Source organism: Beta vulgaris, chromosome 5 (assembly GCF_026745355.1).
Source record: "Beta vulgaris subsp. vulgaris cultivar EL10 chromosome 5, EL10.2, whole genome shotgun sequence".
Lineage (NCBI taxonomy): Eukaryota > Viridiplantae > Streptophyta > Magnoliopsida > Caryophyllales > Amaranthaceae > Beta > Beta vulgaris.
Window position 1 is genome coordinate 61,849,280 of NC_079206.1, and position 23,068 is coordinate 61,872,347.

Sequence of the window (23,068 nt, forward strand, 5' to 3'; positions counted from 1 at the left end):
TGATCTGAACTGATCTGAACTTATTTTTTCTGATCTGATCTGATCTGATTAGATCTGAAATAAGCAAAAATAAGGTGAACTGAACATAGCCTGTGTGTTACCCTGTTATCACCATTTGGCTTCCTTTTCGAAATGCCAAGGTAATTACATAAACTTTAACCACACCATATTAAAATACTTGCAATTTACGCATAAACACACACACATATATAAATAGGGTCGAGTTTCCATGAGAACAATCCTTATATGAGAACATGAGAGCACTTTGTTATAATTCTTTTTAACCAATATGTAATCCATTTTGGCTAAATTATAACCCTTATTTTCTTGCAGGGCAATCTTCCAAAAGAACAATATTTTCAAGAAAAAGGATTATCATGTAATATCTTAAAAATGGATTATATTTCCACTTAAATAACTTACGATTTCAGTGTTATCATGTATGTATACATACATACATACATATATATATATATATATATATATATATATATATATATATATATATATATATATATATATATATATATATATATACATTATATATATTCTGAAAAGTGTTCTAATATTAATTTTAAAATTATCTTTTCAATCCTTTGTTTAGAATTACTGAAAGTGGTGTACTCCCTCCGGCATATTGAAAATAATCACAAGATGGAATCTTGTTCTATTTGTCTTAGAAGTACGTTATATACTTCCTTCTTTTCAAAATTGTTGTATCACTTTGACTGTCACACTTGATAATGCACAAGTTTGACCATTGATATTTTTAATTATCTATTCGTAAAAAATTACTATTACCGTTCATTTAAGTTGGTTCCAGTTACTATTTATGTGGTCACATATTTTAAACTTTAACCATATTTTTGAATAAAATATTTTTCAAAAAACATCATCATGTGGGATCTTCCTAAATTTATCTCAATATGTGTTCTCATGATATCAACTTTTTATGATTTTTACAAATGTGTAATCTAGATGGTGGAAAATATGCATTGTAGACCATGAAAAACACAAGTGTAACTTATAAGAACAGAGGAAGTATTAAAATTAATATTTTGAAACTTACAATGAGAACAAACCAATAACATATTACATGGTAACTTTTGTATTTATAAAATTGTTAAGGAAATATGGTTCAAGTGGGCGATGTAAATAGTGTTGAAGTCAAAGTAGTGCAACTATTATGAAATGGAGGAAGTATTGTTTACATGCACTTTAAGTATCTAATTAAAGATATTAATGGTCAAAGGTGTTATTTGTAGACCTCAAAAATCAAAATATTTATTTTGACAAAAAAAAGGAGTATTTTTTCTAAAACCACGTATAACATAATTATTTAACCCCCATGTCACATGCATGAAGGGGGAACTAATCTAGCTGAGAATGAACAAGGATGAGCACACAAAATTGGCACCCATTTCTGCAGAATATACATCATTAACATTCTTCTTGGAAGTTAACTAAAAGAACGCATGTCATTAAATGATAATTACCTGGCCAATCAGAGGATTTAGACAAATAAAATCACAAATGCAATCTACCAACTTCCGACGTCCGCGCCAATCAAGTAAGTTAGACTCGGCAACTTTGTTTAACATGTCTCCAATGGGCATTAAGTTCTGCAATTAAAGTAAAAGAATGTTCTCAACCAATTCAACAAAGTATGTTCGTAATACATTGAAGATGATCAAAACAGAAACAGAAGCTCCAACTCATAGATTAAAATCAGACAACCATCTCCAGACTCCAATCATCTCTACCAAATGTTGTAGGGAGTACAATGCCAATCTTTTAAGAATACAGGAGCAACATTGTCTAGAAAACATCAAAAAAACTGAAAAGGCAATCAAGAAAGAATTGCTTCGTGTTAAATAATTTAGATAATATAGTTAAAGAGATGCCAATGGTTGTAAAACAATTCAGCAGTTTGCTAATTTTCTCAAAAAGCTAATGCCTCCTACTTCCCGCAGCACAGAGAGCTCATCCAAGAGGCAATAAACAATGAATAAAAGTTGGTCTAAAAGGTCGAATTTCTCCTTCAGATACATATCATATATCGGGAGCATCACACTGCTCAATCATACGCCCTCCATCCTTCAAAGGACTCCCATTTTTCCACTTTAGTTTTTCCCATCTAGATTTCCCATCTTTTGTTGAATTGGTGCACTAACTCAAGTTATTCTTTCTCAATCAAATATTGCCCAAAATCTCTTACAATGAAAATCGGCAATCCCTTAAGAAATCGAGGGAGTACCTACTAATTTAATGTTTGAGACCTTTACGAACCACATTCGAAATAAAGCCCATAGTTTTGGGAATGGATGGTTCCACATAGTATCTGAAAAAGGTATATTGGGTGCCCGAATAACCGCCCCATAACACAATCACAACTCTATTCTCTCACATCCTCGTCTCCACCGTTTCACTCTTCTCCTCACCTCCACTTTCACTTTCCTTCTCCCTCACACAACCACCTCTAATGAACCACTACCCATCCGCATTGAACAATGTAACCTAATAATACAGCATAAATACCCACTAAGATAAGTAGTCTTTGGCTCTTCTGATGGGCCTATAAAAAAACCACTTCAGCCAAAAGTGCGACCATTTTTTTGGTAGAATTCTGAAGAGTTAATCTCTAGTAAAACAATACTATGGACATAATTCTTTGATATTAGATTTGTAGCATCACAAACTTCAGGATTGGAGAAATAAGGAATCGTCAACGCGAGTCTTGGATCAATACGAATGTGAACTGGCCAAGTCAAGCTCCAAAATAAAATGAAATCAATCACTCCAAGAAGTCCCAATACCACAGATACACACCCAACCTACCGTGGACAAAAGTTGCATGCCGACCACATAGATTACACCACTTAGCGACTTAATGTATAATGTTCTCATGAGCAACAATGACCCTAGATTTCAGCATGAAATGTAAAAACGCAATGGATGAAGGAAAAATGAGGGGAGCAAAGGGAAGTATCAAGAAGAGAAGTAGAGGAGATAATACAAAATTTCACTCAAAATCATCAACATAAATGGAAATAATTTCCATTTAAAGATTAGTTGGTTGGGCGGAAAACATTTTCCTGAAAATGTGTTTTTCTGTCCCTACTTCCGTTGTTAAAGGGTAAAAAAAACAGTTTTCTTGATGGTGCCTAAGGGTGACAAACAATTTTCCTTCCCAGAGGAAAAAAATGTCACATTTTCCGCACTATTATTCAGTTCGTCTTTTGCTCCTCTCCCTTTCATTTCAATTAAAGGACCAACCAAAAAAAATATCTACAATTGTGTTTTCCCTTGGAAAATCAATTTCTGTTGAAGATGTTCTCGTCCAACAATAGGTGGCTATCAGCTTAATAATCTAAGTGCTAGAAAAACATTCAGAAAGATTCAAATAATCATAACCTTACCCCTAACCTTAAAAAGACACATCTAATTGAGGAAGAAGAAAACCCCATTACCAATTGCACCAAGCCAATTACTCAGTAAAGGGAGCTGCAAAGACATTTGATAGCTAGAAAAACATTAGACTAGCTCATCCAGCACCTCCACTACAGCAGAACGGCAGTACTGATTTTCAACTGCAAAGTTGAGTTATATCGTTGTATCAACCCCCATGAAACTCAGTCCTTTTGAATTTTGAAACAGAAACTAGAGAGCAATTTGCATTTAGATAATTATGCATACAACCCTGGAAGACGAGAGCTCTTTTAAGTATTAAAAGGTTGCCAGAGGAGCAGATAGGGTTAGTTTCTACATAGAAAAGGGAGACCACAGGCAAAAAGCATTATGCAATCAACTGATAAAGTCAATGTAACAAAATGAAGGATTTGCAACAAAAACAATCATGTCGTCAAGCCAGCACGAATTCTTCACAATAATGGATATCCAATTGTGTGTACTGGCAAAGAATCAAGAACTGTGAGTACCTTCTCATCATTTCTTTCCTCCGCAGACAGAAATCTAGTTTCATCTTTCTCAGAATGCAAGGATAACAAGGTTGCTAACAAGCAACAAATCGTAGTAAGGACATCAAAGCAGTGAAGCCTCAGACTCACTTTCAGCTCAATTATTTCATCTACCAAAGCAATCTGTCCCATATAAATTCAGACACAACAGTTAGTAAGCACTTTTACTCAAGATACAGGTTGGTATTTTCTCTTGCAATATTAAAAGTTGACCATATACTTTTGTAGACAATTCTGTTCTTGAGTTTTCAATGCTCAAATTCACTAGGAGTTTTTAGAAATTAAATACCATCTCATAGTGTGATTATTTTAAAATGCAAAGAAAGAAATATAGGCATGTACATTCTCCATTTTTACAGTGCATTATTAGATTTAATGTATTGATAACAGAGTACCAGATTAGTCAGCTTCACAAAAGAAGACCAGTGAGGATTTTTGCAAAGGCTGTACAGAATCTTTTCACATATCTGCATCAAAACATAAAGAATGACAGGAGAATAAATATGGCATAAACTTCAAAGTGATGCGAGGAAGTTTTCTCAGCATATGCATGTATACTATGCATAATATAAGATACCTTGAAATCGCTTTCAGTACTTAGAAAGTCAAAAAGTATATCCCATGTAGCCACAGGCAAAACTGAGAAGCCACACGCAATAAGTGATAACATGTCCACTTTAAACCTTGAGCCAGCAACAAAAGTCCCAGCCCCAGTTGCCCCACCAATAGCATCAATAGATTCATCAGCCACATCCAACTCCATGTCTATTAACCTGCTTTTGCTTCCACCCAATGGCTTATCAGCTGGGGAGCTAGAAACAGAAGCCTGAGAGGAGGCGGTCTCACTTTGTAGGTTTCTATCACAATTAGAAAATTCTACGTATAGACTAGAAAAGGCCTTCAAAAGCCTCTCGATACACAGAACAATTGAACTGTGCACTACAGGATCAACTATATCTTCTTTTCCACCATTGGTGAAAATTAAGCAGGTGACAAAGCTCTCGAAGCAGGCAACAACCGAGTGAGTTCCTTCAAATATGAGGTTTGTGCTCCAAAAACCATTACATTTGAATTCCATTACTAATCCTTGAACTATTGAAACAGCAGATTCAACTAGATCTGACAAACAGTTGCCAAGCTTCGCATGGAAAGGTGATGTCTCGTCTTTTAGCCTGCAGAAAAGTACCATAAGAATTACCCATAGAGAAAATACATTTCAGATACAAAGGAAGCATAAGGAAAAAATAGCCAACGACAGCTAAGACTAGAATCAACAATAATTTTAGCTGAAAATGAACAGCATGGAAGAGTCGGGAAGAAACCAGAATAACAAATCAGTAAGGTCTGCAGCATTACAATAGCAGAAGAAATACAGAATAGGTAATTTCTATACATGGAAAATTTTTATTTACTACTCTTTCCTTCTTATATACAAACAATGTTCGCAAGTTAAACTCACTGTCAAATAGGTAACTACAAACATAGACAGTTTGATAAGCCATTTTAATTTGTCTATCATTGTCTAAACTTAAAGAAGAGAGAATCTTTTGGCTCCATTTGAAATGGGCAAAGAGTCCTCTAGCTAAATATTAATGGAAAAAAGATACAGCGTTCTTCGAACACCACACAACTGAAAGGCCATAGAAGCGCGATTTCAAACAATTAGACGAGGAAAACAAAACTATCCTACAAAACATAAGAAGCAAATTCCTATCACAAAAAGAACCAATGTTCTTCTCCGATCATTGCTCCCAATCAAGATACTCCCAAAGACAAAGTCTCATGCCCTTAAATTGTCCGCCAGAGCTTCTTCAGCTGCTGAAATCAGTATCATATTAAAAAATACCTTAAATTAGGATTTGAATATTTTCTACATTTTCCATAAAGGATGAGGCCTTTATGTAATCAATTGAATCGCACAAACCTCCCTACAACCCATGCTACACAGTACACCATTCGTTATATATAAGTTGGGATGTCCTACGCGCCCTCCCTATGGTGTACCCCCCCCCCCCTCTTTGCTGTACGTTCCCTCACAAAGTGAAAGAATAGTAACAAAATGAGAGACGAGTAAAATGAAACGCAGAGGGTTAAAAAAGAAGAGTCTGATTATCAAACCAATCATCCGTCTTTCTTGTGTCAATGATGACATATCGGTAACTTTGACTTTCAGCGCTTCTCATTTGAGATCAGATCTGACATTATCTTCCTTAACCACTCGTTCTTCTTTCCGTCTCCTCTTTCTCCATTAGCATGATTTGTATCTTTCTTAAGAAAACAAACTCCAAACTCCCAAAAAGTAGATCTAAAAAATATGCTCTTTCTTTTGTTGATACCTATGAGTTTTTGTCACAAAAGCTAAGTTTACATGCCAATTTCCACGAATGAAACTTTTCTCAACTGCAACTACAAATCCACTCAGTTGCATTTGACCCATATATATTGGACGCGTAACCGCCTAATGCACCCAGTTTCCATTGGTCACTCCAATATACGATCCAGATAGCAGTGCCTTCAACACAATACAGGCCATTGAAAGGATGTCCACAGAGCATAAATTTGGTAAAGCTAAAAAAACTAAGTGACCCCTTTACTCCCTTATAGGGTGGGTGAAAATGCTACCTTGCCAGCCAAGAAGTTCAGCAAAAAAAAAAAAGTGAAATAGATATGAAATCCAGGAACATTTCAGCAAACAAATTAAAGATAGAAAGTTCATCAAAAAAAAAATTCACAGAAAATATGTCAAGTTCACTTGAGTGAAGAAAAAAAAAATCTTTAGCAGATAAGAGCTGAGGAGAACAGAGCCTAAAGCAGCACTTCCCTCTCCTAAGTAAAACTAGCGGTGGTTGCAGACGAAAGTATGAAATTACTGCACCAGCTGTTAGAACATGGTGAATTTGACAAAGAAATCATATGTAAAACTATAGCATTTCGTGGGTGGTTATTCGTTGTACTCACATTGTTTGGAGTTATTGATGATTAGTTATTGCTTAGTATCTCTACCTCTAGCTTCTTATACATAGCAAGTAGGGCTACAATCAACAGTCTATTTTAAATCAGGACAAACTCAAAAAGCAGTCCGGCACACAGACAAATGGACTGTTGGACTTCAGCCCTTCTACTATCACCGAATCATTTTTTTCAGCTTTGTTAATAACACTGCCAACAGAATAAGGTTTTCGGTACTCTGCCAAGTGTTTGATTGCCAAGTGTTCGTTAGGTTGACAAGGAAAAAAGGGGAAGTGGATATTCATGGGAAGTAAACATTGAAGTGTGGTTGACAATAACATACGAAGTTACACTTCATGGAAAGTTCTACTTCCCAGAAAATGGAGGAATGAACTTCCCTACTCCCGCCTAGGTTAGCTTAACTTCCCATGTAAATTTCTACTCCCCACTTTCAAAACAAACAAGGGACCCAAGATTTGAGGTCTGTGCAACTAATTCATCACAAAGATAGTGGAAACAATTATCGCAGTCGACAAAAACAGGACATTTGCAGTGACTTCACCTAAAATACAGATTACAGTAACAGCCAAAGATATATGAATCTAGATCGAGCAAGACAACAGTTCGTCCACACATTGACTGTATGTACTTCACTTACCTGCAGTGTTTTCCAGATGCCAAGTTCTCCAAAGTCCAAACAGATCCAATATAGACACAGCACAACAAAAAGCACACAGGAAAGAGACTAACCTTGTCAAAAAGGAACCATAAAGGAAATTAGACAAGAGTGAACACCGAAGAAAGATGTCAGACAGGCTCTTCTCTGTCTTCAAAGACACCAGAACATGAAGAATGCAGTTCTCCATTTCATTCAACAATGGATCTCTCAGCTGCCGCGGGAGACGAACGCCTCGGGAGTTGCATGATAGTAATGCCTATAGTTGGAGCAAAGAGTATAAAAGAACAATAACCTTCAGATACAGATCACAGATCTCTTTTCATCTCTTTTCTTTCATTGATTATGCTTTTCTTTGTAGATTTAGATTTCATTACTTATTTCATGATAGAGTAGTTTTTATTTCTAGGGTTTGGGAATCCATGTTTATATGATATGATTATTGATATTTATTCATGGTTTGATTAATTATTGATTTCTCTAATTGATTAGTGTTTTTATTGTTAATCTTGCAATCTGATCAATTGGCTGATTAAATATTGCTAATATCGAGTCATAGATCGAGAGATAGTACTCTTTAGAGGCTTACGTACAATTAGCAAATCTGATTATGTTGAGCAACCGTACTAGCAAAGAAAGTCAGCATGCACTACTTCCAGCACATTCAGCATGTCCTTTTACTCAGTCTAGTTTGTTATGTAATTTTATAGTATATAGCCTTGCGTAGTTGTATGTCTTATCAAGAAACCCTTGTAAGTAAAATTTCAAGATTACCATATGATACTTCTAGAAAAACATTCTCAACCAATTAAGGAAAGAATTTCCTATTAGACTTCAGAGTCCTGCTGCAAATGGAATTTGAAACATCACAAAAAGGCAAGGAGCAACAATTCATGGACTAAATCTTGCCAGAGTACATGAATGAGGACATACTTCTCCAATATTAGTCTTTGTTTTTTAACAGGAAGGTATTCCTTTTTAAGCAACCATAATAGAAGTAATAAGAGATTAAGAGTAGGCATCAATATTTTTTATTGTTATTTAGCTTCCTAGTATTTTAATTTTCAAGAAGTAGCTACTTTTCCAAATTCCAAGTGACTGATTATAGTTTACAAGTGGGACCCTGTTATATTTTCCACATTTGTTTTTAATAGTTGGATTTTATGGACATTCTCCAATCTCTTATAACTCGGAGATACCCAAACGTCTGCCACTGTGAAATACTGCCATCATGCTGAATCCTAACAAGTTTTGTGATCTAAACTACTGATGCATCTCACACCCCACACAACCAAACACTAGTAGAAATCAAGTTCACAGGTTTCATACCCAAAACTGAAACTTGCAGATCAGACCCCCTAACCATCCTTTTGATTAATTTTACCTCCCCCATTCAACCTAAGTACAAATTAAAGGCCCTTGTCCAATTGCTAGATGTTGCATCGACTCAAAGCCCAATTGAAACAGAAACCCTAACCTGAAATTTTTCACATTTTTAATACTCAAAGTACACAATTGGCCCTCAGTAGTCAGTACTACCAGAATCACCTTGTATGTCTAGTTCATCAATTAATGATATGGGGATATAGCCTTGCTGGGTCATTTATAAAATTTTTATCAGTAGGATTTCAAAAACCCTTGCTATACCAACCCAGATCACAATACTTCTCGGCAACAGTACTTGGAAAATCGCAGAAAAGAAACACAATTTTAAGAAAGAGTCTTGCAGTTAGAGGTAGAGTTTATCTTGTCCTACTATAGAGCTCCAAGCCCAAAGTCTTTTGGTAAAGGATTGTGGTCTCCAGGGTTCGTTTTACACCTTTACTTCCTTTAGCAGTTACAGTTGTCATTATGTTTCCTAATATTACCATACATTATGTTCTAGGGAGTTCCTCATTTTCCAAGCTAGTCTTGCAATGCAGGACCTTAATTTTATGTTTTCCACCAATGTGTTTTATAGATCTTAATATTCTCAATATCCATCGTAATGGAAAGCTCCTAGTCATCAATGCATAGCACACAGTAGTTATTATTCACACGCACAGAAAACTCTGACCGTAGCCAGAAAGATAATCAGGTACCTTGTCTTGGTAATCAATATTTATTTCGGCAAGGACATTGACAAAACAATCAAAATCTTCATCAGATTCCTTGTGAATTTGTTGATCCCCCTACAGGAAAGTCCAGCACCAAAGTAATCAATCAAACACTAACATCAAACAGTTCAAAATAGTTATAAATTTGGGGTAAGATTATAATTTCCATGGGAATTAACTTCCCTAAACATAGTTTGATGGCACAGAAATCCTTAAGGAAGCAAACACACATGTACTTGAATGTTCAAAGCTCCAACCATTTAGCATACCCAGCCAAGAGGCCAATTTACTTCTCAGCTTCTCCAAAATAAAATAACAAGAACAAAAATGCATGTCACCTTTACTTGAACCAAAAAGTCTAGGACATTAATAACAGATATAATCACTTACATAAGTTACGCTAAGCCAGTCAGCTGCATTTCCAGAAGCGTCTACATTGCAATTATATCTAGAACCTCCAAAACGGTCCTTAATGAAAGAAACTCCCACACAGATCGCATAAATGGCTGCTGGCAACAATATAACCACTTGCTCATCCAACATGAGAGTCTCCTGTAGCTCAATATAAATTTTCTCCTTAAAAGAAATATCAAAGAGTTTTAACGACTAAGCGTAAACACCAAAACTTAGTCCTCAAGAAACTATTGAGCATAGATTGCTATAACAATGGTTCAGACTTCGATCCATACTGATTAGAATGAGAGGATGTGACTAACCCTTGTGTTGATAATACTCATAACTCCTCTCAGAATATTTTGTCTGAGATATAAGTTGTCACGTAGGTCACCCTGCAGAACACGATAAATGCATTAAAACATGCTCAACAAGTCGCCTAGTTACCAACAGAGCAATTTAAGTATATATCTTTCAAGTAGATCAACTGACCAATGACATATCTCAAAAGCAAACAGGTAGTAATAGCAAGGCATGAAATATATTTTAATGGTTAAAAACCTGTGGAGCACATCACCTTCTTCTACACAGACCTACCTAGAATAGCGCGTCTCCAGGAAATGAAATAAAAACAGGCAAAATAACAACAATAGTAAGGTCGTAATCATTGCTCAACACAGGAGAGATCTCTAGGCCTGCTATAGAATGTCAACCCCAGTTAACCATTCTACTATTAGTAAACCATCAAGAAGAGACAATCATCTACTTATACCACCACCCCGGTCCCAAAAAATAAAGAAAGAAAGAAACACAATATGGAGAAAGTACAAAAAATGCAATACAGCAAATGATGATAAATAAATAAATAGGAATATATGCACACAGAGATGCGTGAAAAGGATCAATACCATCAAACCAGGTTGGACATTTAACTTACTTGAGAGCCTTTTCTGGAGAAATAACAGGAAATGAAGTACAGAGCAGACCTGCAATAAATTTATTAAAACAAGATAAGTATAAGACAGCGTCTGCACAGTTGCGCTTCTTCTGCCATGGTCTACATCGCTCAGTACTATTTAAGGACAAGCACTTTCAAAGTCAGTCGTTATGAACAAGGTTTTCTATATCACTCACTAAGTCACTATCTACAAAGGACAAGAACCCTCTCTTCTGTTAATGCTATCTTGATTCTTATGAGAAATCCTAAATCTCCTAATTACATATTCTTCTCTCATCAACTGTCCCTTATTTTTTCCTACCAATATAAAAAGATTTATGAGCCTTCATTGATTTCTCTTTTTGAAATTAAGGAAAAGAGCTGGTGAAGATAGTGAGAAAGAACTACTATGTTTAAAGAGGACAACGAGCAGTTGAAAACATAGCGATACTGGCGAAGATCACATTGATGGCAAAAAAATTAAAACTAAGGGATTAAATCAAAAAGTTGAGGATCGTAATACAAAACACTCACGGAGATGAGATACATCTGAAACATTGAAGGTCCCAAATATCCTGAGGTACTTCTGTCATATTCAGTATGTCCTAGAAAAAGAGAACATTAGCTGCTTACTGCAACAGTTGAGGTTTATAGATCTCTATCAAGCATTAACAACCAATAACACCATGCTTAAGTCTCAAGAGTTATCAAAGTTGAAAGAAGATATTCAAATAAAAAAATAGGCGATGCAAACACACATGGGAGACCATATCCCCAAGCAGTCCAAAAGCAGCATCTGCCTGCACATTGTCAAAGTCAGTCCAGATATAAGTGATAGCTAGAGGAGCAATTTTTTATACAAAAATAAAGAACTACAACTAACAGATTGACAAAGGTTTATCATCCATAATTCTTAAGAGACAAAAGACACTTCCTGATAGACTTCTCGAAAGAAAACAAAAGGAGGTTAACTTGTAATAAAAAGTTGGTCAGAAACTTGCCACAAAAAATTTCAATAACTTGACTTATCTTTGTAGTTGACATAAGAAAAAACAACTTACATAATAGAAATTTATAGGGGGGGAGGGAAGAAGTGAAATTTGGTTCATCAGCATGCATTTAATAATTAGTAACTACTCTTTTAGTAACTACTCACATCCCATAACAGAAATGCACTACTAAAACATCTTCCTCCATATTAACTTATACTCGCCATCTCTTGTTCTTTACTAATTTCTTTCACAACACATTTACCTATGAACTTCAAGTTAACTAGCAAAATAGTATGTGAGCTTTCAAAATAGAACTTACAACGGAGGAGATATAGCTAAATTTAGGGAATCCATGGACAAGGCAGCTCCAAACTGTTTGCCAACCACGAGTAATCTGCCAAATTGAATGAAACCATTCGCCAATTACCAACAATGGATAGAGACAGAATGAGGCAAGAGGTATAAAACGCCAGCCACTACTTTTATTCCAAAATCATTGTCTCACAAAAGAAATTAAATCTCGAGTTTCTGTTGTCTATGTCCCGCCCTACATTAAAAGTCCGAGTATGAAATCTTTTAGTAATGTTTCATGGGGTCGCGGACAAATTTCTTCATTTTAATCTTCCTTTAGCAGTTATGATAACCATAGTAAGTTCGTTGATATTTTCCTTATTATTCAATTTCCTAATATTACTTGGTTATGTTGTAGGAAGTTACTTATTTTCTAAATCAGTTTAGCTTTTAAATTGGATTTAATTGTTATGCTTCTCTCAGTTGATTGATCAGAATTTCAATGAGGATTATATGATTTTTTTTTTTTTTTTGGAAAATCTCCAATCTCGATCAGAGGGAGAGAGAGAGAGAGGAAGCAGCTATAAAAATTAGCGAATGTACATGAGGGTTTGTTGTATTTTTCAATTTTCATTATATACCTTGGTTGAGATTGAGGATGACTTCAGCACGCCCTTCTCTGTAGACACCAAGGGTAAAAGTAGCAAAAAGAGTTGATGTAGGCTCCTTCAGACATGGGAAGAAGTATTAGAGAAGTAAGGATTTTACATATTAAAAAATGAGGAAGAACACAAATGTACATCGTGAAATAAGGCTAAGCAGAAGTTCCAAGAAAGATCCAAGGTTTACACTTGAAAACAGTTCGAAACAATAAGACAATATTTCTATGTGCAGCATACCGCAATGTCCAAAGCAAACCGTCATAAGCATGCTCCACAACAGCATCAGACAAGATTCTACAGAATAGCAGAGTTACAATGAGCAGAAGAACAAATAATCAACATCCTTGCAATATCTTAGCAAAAGAACAATTAAGAAGCCATGACAAGACTGACAACAGCAGCAACAGCCCACGTATGAATACCCCCACTGAAGCACTGACAGCAATAGCCCAAGTATTTTGATATTGATGCACTTAAAATCATTAAAGTTGAGGCTTTAATTTAGGATTTGTAAGTGGCTACACAAGAGAACAGAGGAGTCAGGACAAGGCACCTGGTATATAGTCAGTGGTTAATTAGTACAGCAGGGAGTTTGCCCGCCATGGAAACAATACCAATGACTGACAATAGCCAGAAAGTCCCACATCAGAGGCATGGTTGCACTAAGGTTGGCAGGAAGGAAAGTCGTCTGGAGAGTGACATGCATGCGCAGTCGGTATTCTTTTTTATCATTGTTGATGATATTTGAAGGGGGATTCCCAACACCTGACCTGTCCTTTCCAGTGCTACAGGTTCCTTCTAACTTATCACATTAAGAGAGACAAAGAGGAAGAGCGAGAGGAAGAGAGAGATAATGAGGAAGAAGGATACACAAAGAGCAAGAGGATGTACAAATATTTACCTCTCCAAACTGGAGCATATGCCATCAAACCAGTATGCAAACAGATCCTTAGATAAGCGTGTTTGGTGGCTATAGCAAAGATGACAAAAGACAGCATGCCTGTTGAAGATTTCCATTTCTTTAGATGAAATAAAATTTATATAATTCATTGTAACTCAGAATACATAAACACTACTTCTCATAAACCAAACATAGGAGGCAGCACATACCTTCCTTTTCTCTGACACAAAATGCATATACACACGTACATATATACACATTTAGAGCAAAAAGAGTAAACAACATAGTAGGACAAGAGAAGCTGTCATCCAGTTCATTTGAATCTCCACAATTTAACAACTCACTAAAGTTCCACCCACCTTATCCCACAAGGACACTGGATAAATACCCTATGCCACAGCCTAACCTCTCAATTTAGTCTGTTAGGTTTAGCTGAAATAAGGTCATCATTGAGCTTGGTGATTTAATATGCGTCAAGTTGAATCACATGACGAGTTGAAAAGTGGTTGACCCTAACCTCTCCAGCTCCCAGATTTGGGTTAACCCAGTGAGCTGAAACGTTTAAAGTTTTCTGTATTTATTATTAGAATTAGTCAAGCTACGATTTTTCTTTCTTATTATAATAATAAATAATTGTTCTTTATTACTATAATAAAAAAGAAACATCCCCCTTTTTAGCCTCTTGCCAAAGGGAAAGGCATGCAACAATTTCCACACACTAGATGAGAATTCGATGGAACCCATGTCGTCATGCCAGAATATTGACTTTAAAGGATGAAATTAGATTATAGGTTCTTTCAAAAAAAAAAAAAAAAAAAAGATTATAGGTGCCACCTCGCACAAGTTCAATATTAGTGTGTGCTTGATAAACAGGTATAGAAGTTAGAGGAGAAAGGACAAGCAATAAAAACAAGAGAGGATGTAAACAGAAAAAAATGGTTTATCTAAAAGCGTCCAAAAAAGTAGTCATCTAAACTTGGTCTCGTACTTCACCACAACAGAACTTGAAAAGCAAAACCAAGAAAGAAAAATCTGAGGATGGAATAAGTAATGGTGTGATGCTACTACCTATTCCAGCAAATAACTCAATCTAGCTGAGACAATATTTTCTTTGAAGCACCATATACCAAAAAAGGGGTGTCAGTTTAGACTGATAGCAACCATTTCCTCTTTAAGGCAATGCTTTTAGCTACCATCTTATAACTCAACAATCAACAACACAAATCTACAAAATATAAAATGTGCAAATATCCCCCTCACTCAATCTGTGTAACAAGTTAAATAAACATTTAAGCTTACCATAACCATTTTCCTCTTGTTAACTGTTCGTTCAAGTAGACTACAGCATTCTCCCTCCTCGGTCGTTTTTCAGCTACTGGCCTTTTATTTAAACCAATACATGCCTGAGAGAAGAGACAGGTCAGAAGCCAAGACAGCAAAAGAGAAAATAAAAAGAAAGGAGCTTTACCAAGAGCAAAAAATGTGGCTGGGTAAGACCTTGAAATCAAGCCATTTTTGAAGTGAAAATGGAAAGCAAACAGCACCCAATCACAGTGTACATAAATGAGTTCTAGATTGAGCCCCACTAGCATGAGTCTGAAAAGATGCTATAACTCTATCCCGCTAGAAGATATCAGTAGACAAATCATAGTGGAAGATTCTATCATTCCTCCTTAACTAGAACCCCCAAATGTGTGAGACAGAGTTTCATCCTTCAGCCAATTTGAGCCTTCCTCTTGGTGCTCTTATCAAGTGCACTTCAGTTTGTATCTATATATTCTTGAGAAATTCCAAGAAAAACTTGCAACATGGAAGTCAAAATATGTTTTTAAAGCATATGGTTTAGGTAGAGGATTTTTATCGAGAAAAATTAAAACTCACTTAACAACACTTCAGAAAAATAGCTCAATATGGAGAGACAGAAGTATGAGACTGAACATAAAAGTGATGTAGGCTAAAGTAAAGACTTTTATTTCAATTTCTAATTTCTAATTTCTAACTACTTCTCTAAGCTAATTGATAAGCTGAGAAAGAGAAATTTCATTTTTTTTCAGACTGAGGTAGAAGAGATTTTCAATTCAATAAAAGCCTTTGACATATGGATCTTGAGGTTGTTAGAGTGAATGCAATAAACGGAATGCAAATAATTACAAGGAAACCAGTATTCAGAAAGTTGACTGTTTTACTGAGAACATTGGAAAAAGTTTGTTCGTCAAAATTTCCAGATACAAGAGGTGTGGCAGGAGGACTCATCCAACCTTTTCAGTGATTAATCTTTCTACTCTCATCTATCAAATTCTCCCCATACTTCTCAACATGCATTAGCCTCCTTTATTTGGAAAATCATGACCCTGAAGAAGGTGAAAGGCCTTTGTTAGAAAGACTGTTCCTAGGATCAAGAACACTTTGAAAGTTTTACAGCCAAAAATTTATAATTCCTTCAACACATGTCTGCTATGCGTTTGGAGTCATGAAACAGGCAACTATCATTTTTTTCTGAGCTGTAAGGTACCTGCTTGTATCTGTATGGAATAAGCAAAACATGGGGTTCGATGGGGCTTCTTCACCTTCTATTTTGGTTTATTTACTAATTGCCTGTGTATGCTTTGGGAAAGGAAAGAGCTACTACTTCCTTCTGAGATCAGCATGCCTAGCTAGTGCCTAGTAGCTACACTTTAATTTTTGCGCTGAGAAATAGTAATATTTTATTTATGTACAAGGTCCAACTTTTTACAGGACAGAGTAGATTACCTTGTTTCGTGGTGGGAACTAACTATATTATTTTTCTGTAAAAATAATCTTCAAACCACATAAAAATGTTAAGTAACAAAAAATTTTGAGAAACAAATAGATTATTATATAAGAAATCGTTCGTCCTGTATTATTATATAGCCTGAGTTTTCCACTTAAGCTTAATGGTATAAGAATAAAGAATACTCCTATATATAAAGCAATTTAGATGAAAATGTAGTACACATAGGACACAAAGCACAAAAACTTACCACTATTAGTATTTAGTATGTAAAGGGAAAGTTTGGATTAAGCATAAAAGCTTACAAGACATAAACAATACTCTAATTACAATTTCATGGAAGAAGGAAAAATAAGTCCCAGGACATTAAAATAATGTCAAACTAAAAAAACACGAGAAAAGAAGTAAAGAAGGTGATTAGAAAAAGAAACAAGGTAAGAGGTTGATAAGAAGAAGGAAAAAGGTTGACTGAAAAAAGGAAAAGAGATTGATAACAAACAAAAGAAGAAAATGGCGGATGACGTCATGTTCAGTGTTCACAGTAACAGTCATACTGTAGTTTGAAGAAGCGAAGTGTAACTAAATACTGACAAAGATAGTATTATGTAAAGAGCGAGCTGCAGAAAACATACTCGATAGAAAACAAGTGTCGTTAGCTCCAATAGACTACGATGAGAACTTGCCAAAATCCCGAACTTTTCATCTTTTGATGTGTCAGACCTGAGAGAATGATGTCACAAGGTAACAATCTATTTCAGCAAACAATGCAGTTCATCGACAATATCCACTAGCGGATGTGACAAACATAAACGCTCAAATTAGTTTATAGCTAAATCAAGATTCATGTATGTGGCTAGAGCTAGACTGACATGTGATCAGATATTTTTCATTCCAAGTACAGAAACATCTTTTTCTACACTAAGGGTCTGTTCTCTTCGGCATAAAACAACTGAACTGAAGTGATTGCAACTGAACTGAAATGATATGAATTGAATTATAACTAATAGTAGTGATAATAATCTATTATAAAATTATTTAATTAATAATAAATTCATAATAATGATTTAATTAATAATAAATTCATAATATTATTTAATTGATCCGAATAAGACACGGGCTAAAATAACTGAAGATATATGGAAGTCAATGCAGAATAATTCCGAGTTAATGGAGCAAATTTTTGGACAAGAAAAAGACGAAGAATTAACCGATTATGAAAACTAGTTAATGTTGATAGTATTATTATTTTGCCTAGTAATTCAACTATCAAAACGTGTATTTTTTTTTTCATTTCAACAATGATAAGTATTATTGTTGTTATTATTAATAGTATTAGTGTTGTCATCTATTAAAAAATTTGTACTTTGAACAATGACAAATATTATTGAAATGTGTACTTTTTAGGCTTAAATTATCATTTCAATATAATTAGCCGAATCATATAGAAAAAAAAGTATTAGCAAAATAATAATTAGCAAAGCAATAGTAATAGGAGTAATAATAACAATAATAATAATATAATAATTGTAATCATGATATTAATATTTATAATTGTAATGGTAGTAATAATAATGATGATAATAATAATTATCATTGTTTTATTATCAGAGAATTAAATGATTGAACTGAACTGATTGCAACTGAACTGAACTGAAAATAAGTTGGGGAGAACATGCCCTAATTGTTCTTATGGACATGCAATAATAGTAAGGTGGACTTCCGAGGTGATGTGAAAAAATATAATATTTATTCATTCCTCGAAAGTAATATAGAGATATCAACAAATGATGTCAAAATATTAGATTTTGTTTAAAGTGGAAGTATTACTTTGTCATTCAGATACATGCAGACCATATATAGCAAGGAAATTTCACAAAGCCATCTATGTCCCCTAGCAAACCTACATAAAATATGCTCAACTCAAAACTTCAATTACATCCAACAGCCACAAGATCATCTTCCTCTAATATCAAATTTTATTTACCTCAAGATGCTTAAACGGCTAAGCATAAAGAGGGTAAAGGAACAGAAATAACAGAAAGCTCACCTTGATGCAGAAGTGCTGGGAATACTACCTTGATCTAGCTCCTTACTAAGTATCTCTAAAAGTTGTTCTACTAAAAGGACGCCATCTTTATCTTTATCTTCATCTTCATTCACTCTTATCAGATGTAACTGTAACTTCATATACAAAATAAAATTATCCTGAAAAAAAATAGTTCTATTAGTTAAATTGGCAGTGAAAAGGCAAGTGAATAATTGCATAAAGAATAAGTTATCTAGATAGAGACCTTGAGATCACGATCAGCAATTTGCCAATTGTCAAATACAAACCGCTTCACAGATTTATGAACATCGAAGGACCGAAGACCCAGATTTGGGCCATCCTTCAACAAGTACGTATTAAGACACTCAAATAGCTTACGGGAAATCCTCCCAACTTCCCTGCAAATTTCGACGAGGATAGATATTACAAATTCTGGGAAACAATAGCCAAATTAAAAAAGAAACAAATAAAATCATTCTGGAGCAGTAAGTCAAGGGTTATGTAATGCACCTCATAGATTTAAATATCTCAATGAAGAACTCGACTACTTTTTCTCTTAAATCATCAGGAAAATCCCCAGGAGGATTCTCAATCAGAGAATGTAGAGTCAAGATATAGCGGAAGACCTCCTCTTTGGGATGATTCAAGGGACAAGAATCCTCCTCCACAACACTTGGTTCAGCTTTTTCCATATATAAACTCACAAGCCCTTTCAATAGACAACAGTAAATCAAAGAGAAATTCCAAAATAAAACAAGGTCACATATTTTTCTGAGAAGCAAGGATGTCAAATAAGATATAAAAGCAACTCACCAGAATAGACGCGCTTCCGCATGTGAAAACAATAATCTTGGATTGCCAGAATATGGCGCAAGATGATAGAGTATTCAGAGTGAAAACTTGGAACATCTTTTATGACATCCCAAATGTGATTATATAGAGACTTCACGATCGCAATAAGTGGAAGACTATTGCCTACCAGATATAAACATGAAGCGGTAAGAATTCTAGACATGTGTTTAACAAAAGAACTTATTTCTCCTAAGAAAGGCAAGACGATTCAAGGCAACAACAACAACAACAAAACATTGGTGAATGCATGCATATAGACCTGACATAGGAACGCTACAGATAGAGCCAGAAGGGAGACACATGCTAGGACTGTATACTAAAACAAGTCTATTTCCCTTTAAGCACCCACCCCTAAACTCATCGTTCACCATAAACACACTTCTTTAAAAGCCTTATGATCCGAGTCCTTCCCAACGATTAGGACAGTACAGCATCAATAATACCCTAATGCCTCTTACAGAAGCTCTATATTACCCCCACAATAACAGAAAAGTTGTTTCCAATCAACCAATGATCCAATACACAATGGTTATCTTCTACTTCACACAAATATACAATGGTTATCCTCCGATATAACTGTTACTAATATCTTGAAGAGCTCTAAGGTATTGAACAAGTCTACATCTTCATGACCAATCTGTACTCACTCAGTCACTCTTGCCTTCTCTATCTTAGGTGGGTTAGTCTTGTTTTCGTTGCCAAGTCTAACTTTACCGAGGAAACACCGCAAAACACCAGATCAAGGTGACTTCTGGAATAATTCTTCACTCATGCTAGAATAGTCACTAAGTTCTTGTGGAAAAAGAGTTCACGCATGCAAGTATAGCTTATTAATAACTATGGCCATTTTCCTATATATAGATGTATATTAATAAGTATTATGATTTAAAAAGAAATGGCAATTTACAAATCTTTTGATAAAAGGCGTCTAATACATAAAATCAGTAAGGGCAACAAGTGACTGAAGAAAAAGGGAAAGGGAGGCACAAAGTAAAAGATAGCATGTGAATGTTTCCTCAAATGTCTTGCTAATCAACAAGTAAAATGAGAATTATGTAGCTGAACCTGGAGCACTAACTTCAAGTATTTGCTGTTTGGCATGCAAGTTTCAATACCATCAAACGTTCTGCAACTTTCTATACAGGAACTAGAACTACTGTCTCAATGTACTCTTCTATGGATATTGTGGAGCCATATAGCTCCTACTAAAGTGTGTTTTTATGCTTGAACGGAAACTAAAGATAAGATTCCTAGAAAGAAGGCAGTAGAATAGCAAAGTGAAATTTTGGAATAGCAAGTGGTGGGGACTTGTGTATGGATTACAGGTCAGTGCTTGGCTTCTCCCTAAGGCACCCATTCTTGTCGCTATTTGGGCTGAGCTTGGTCTTCACAAACAATGTAAAACATACACTTGTCATATGGAAAAGATGATGAAGAAGTCTTGATTTGTGAAGTGCCGAAGTCGACCGCGTTACCATATGGGGTGGAATTGGGAGAGGGAAAAAAGGAGAAAAGCTTTAGGGAAAGGTAAGCTTTTTACATATAAAAAGGTTAAAATTCTTTTTTCTGTAGATGTATAGTAAGAGGAAGGTGCTGCACTTGAAAAGGCACTCGTCTTTTCATGAATTTGAGGTGGATTGATACATGCAACCCAAACCCCCAGGGCTTGATAATCTTTGCTCCAATGCTCCTTTTGCGTGTAGGTGAAACGAACTAGGTATCTAGTTAGTCATTTAAAATTTTATTACTTACCCACATAAAAAACAAGAGCACGAGAAGTCGATTATGATTCCAAAAATTTACTCCATTCTCCACTTTCATGGGTAATTATCCCCTGATTTTTCATGTCCGGCCAAAACAATAAGTCACAACTTGCAATAGGTAAACTTAGGTACCTCCATATCTCGGACATATAAGGATCATAACGCCCCACAACAAATCCACAATCAGCAACAGGATACCTTAAATCCTAAAGCTAGTTTTTACAGAATCCCACGATACACAAAATCATAATATCACTTCCAGGGAGCCAAGTAGCGAGAGGGAGTAAAGAGTTGGATTTTGGAAATTCCTCCTGAGTATACTATGCAACTCTACTGTAACTCTTGCAGATCTCTGAAAACCTAATGCTCCATTTGTAGGTGGAAAAGAAATCTTAAATACCTACTAAAACCTCTTAATCGATAACTGAAGCAAGCAAAATATTCTGCCTCTACTCCACATAAGGCATACCATGTCAAGCCTCTGTAAAACACTACAAGTTTCTACAAATGTAAATCCAAATAAACAATGCAAGTCCACTAACCAACAATCTCTTAGTCTTCCACACAAAAACAAACTCATACTCTTAAATTTCATGGCATAAAATAAACATGATCATCAAATTTGAACCATACACTAAAAACATGAAAGTTTTTGCTTGCATACATAACCATACCATGACCCTTACTATCCTGGGCCCGTTGCACTAAAATCCGAAGAGTTTTAGCATACGTCAACTTCGGCAACCGCCTCTTACTCGCCGATATCTCCTTGTTTGTACAATCAATCAGCAAAGTAACAATAAATGGCCAAGTTTCAGCTGCGTATATAACAACACAAAATTCAAAACCCTTGAAAGTAAGAACACAACCAAACGAACACACGATCGAAAATTACTGAGTATTACCGCCAGGAATTTCATCAGGTTTAAGCATTGCAGTTTTACGACTGAGAAATTTACAGAAATTAATCGATCGTTCACCTTCTAACCATGTATTCAGCAATTTCATTCCCTCCTGGAAACAAAAAGCAAAAGTAGAATATCCGATGAACAGTATATACCGTCAAATAATCAAATTTACAAGCAAATTATAGTTGTTTGAAAGCTTAATTAAGTGGACAACAAAATAAATTTGTAGAGAATAGTTAGGTTTTGCATACTTCGCGAATTTTTGCTTTATCGGAAGATAATTTGGAGACGATCTCTTGAATGTCCCTTGAAGTAACTGTCGTCATCGCCACATCAATGATGATTCAGAGCAGAAGAAGAAACGAGAGTTTTGTACTGAAGAAAGCTTGAAAGAGAGAGAAATGGCGGGAAGTAGAGGGGAAGGGTTTTAGAGTGAGAAAATGACGGGCATTTGTTTATCCCAAGTCCCAACCAAATTGTAATAGCGTAAAACGTAAGGGAAGCGATTACCGCGTAGATTGAGATGGTCCGTTTTGTAGTCGTTAATAAATTGTGTGTAATAAGAACGAATTTTAAGTGTAATATTATTAGGAAAGTACCCTTAAAATTTCTATGAGAAGCCATTTTTTGTTCATAGGCAAGCAATCTCACCCCTAAATTTTGTCTCCAAAGGGAAATAATTTTCATTACCACCTACAAGGTGGTATTGGATAAGAATGAAAATTCAAGAATTAAAGTAGACAATTTAGGATAAATTACATTACCATGGGAATGGATAATGATATTCTTTACAAATTTACACACAAATTCATTTCCATTACCACCATTTATAACCAATTAATAAACGGGCCGTGAGTGGTATGGGTCAAATA

The 23,068-nt window shown here is 35.3% G+C and overlaps 1 protein-coding gene across 8 annotated transcripts in view; it reads right to left on the reverse strand.

Moving 5' to 3' along the window:
* LOC104894278 (serine/threonine-protein kinase ATM) overlaps positions 1–22,668 on the reverse strand; it is a 61,767-nt gene extending 39,099 nt beyond the window's left edge. For 2 of the 8 annotated variants that reach the window (XR_007274094.2, XR_007274095.2), the window contains exons 1-24: positions 22,448–22,667; positions 22,194–22,302; positions 21,963–22,106; positions 19,487–19,648; positions 19,184–19,382; positions 18,918–19,071; positions 18,674–18,831; positions 17,259–17,346; positions 15,174–15,277; positions 13,875–13,973; positions 13,211–13,267; positions 12,953–13,037; positions 12,340–12,414; positions 11,787–11,828; positions 11,563–11,633; positions 11,029–11,077; positions 10,415–10,486; positions 10,089–10,250; positions 9,684–9,773; positions 7,677–7,861; positions 4,555–5,149; positions 4,373–4,444; positions 3,939–4,100; positions 1,497–1,622 (exon numbers count right to left, since the gene is read on the reverse strand). Coding sequence is in view for 6 of the 8 variants with exons in the window: in XM_048644115.1 (XP_048500072.1) it covers positions 1,497–1,622; positions 3,939–4,100; positions 4,373–4,444; positions 4,555–5,149; positions 7,677–7,861; positions 9,684–9,773; positions 10,089–10,250; positions 10,415–10,486; positions 11,029–11,077; positions 11,563–11,633; positions 11,787–11,828; positions 12,340–12,414; positions 12,953–13,037; positions 13,211–13,267; positions 13,875–13,973; positions 15,174–15,277; positions 17,259–17,346; positions 18,674–18,831; positions 18,918–19,071; positions 19,184–19,382; positions 19,487–19,648; positions 21,963–22,106; positions 22,194–22,302; positions 22,448–22,522 (3,135 nt within the window). In the remaining 2 variants the exon portion in view is untranslated. Of the gene's footprint in view, positions 1–1,496; positions 1,623–3,938; positions 4,101–4,372; positions 4,445–4,554; positions 5,150–7,676; positions 7,862–9,683; positions 9,774–10,088; positions 10,251–10,414; positions 10,487–11,028; positions 11,078–11,562; positions 11,634–11,786; positions 11,829–12,339; positions 12,415–12,952; positions 13,038–13,210; positions 13,268–13,874; positions 13,974–15,173; positions 15,278–16,132; positions 16,226–17,258; positions 17,347–18,673; positions 18,832–18,917; positions 19,072–19,183; positions 19,383–19,486; positions 19,649–21,952; positions 22,107–22,193; positions 22,303–22,447 lie in introns of those variants that run through there. The other 6 variants (XM_048644114.2, XM_010680468.4, XM_048644115.1 and 3 more) reach the window with 5 other exon arrangements.
* Between the last annotated feature and the right edge of the window lie 400 nt (positions 22,669–23,068).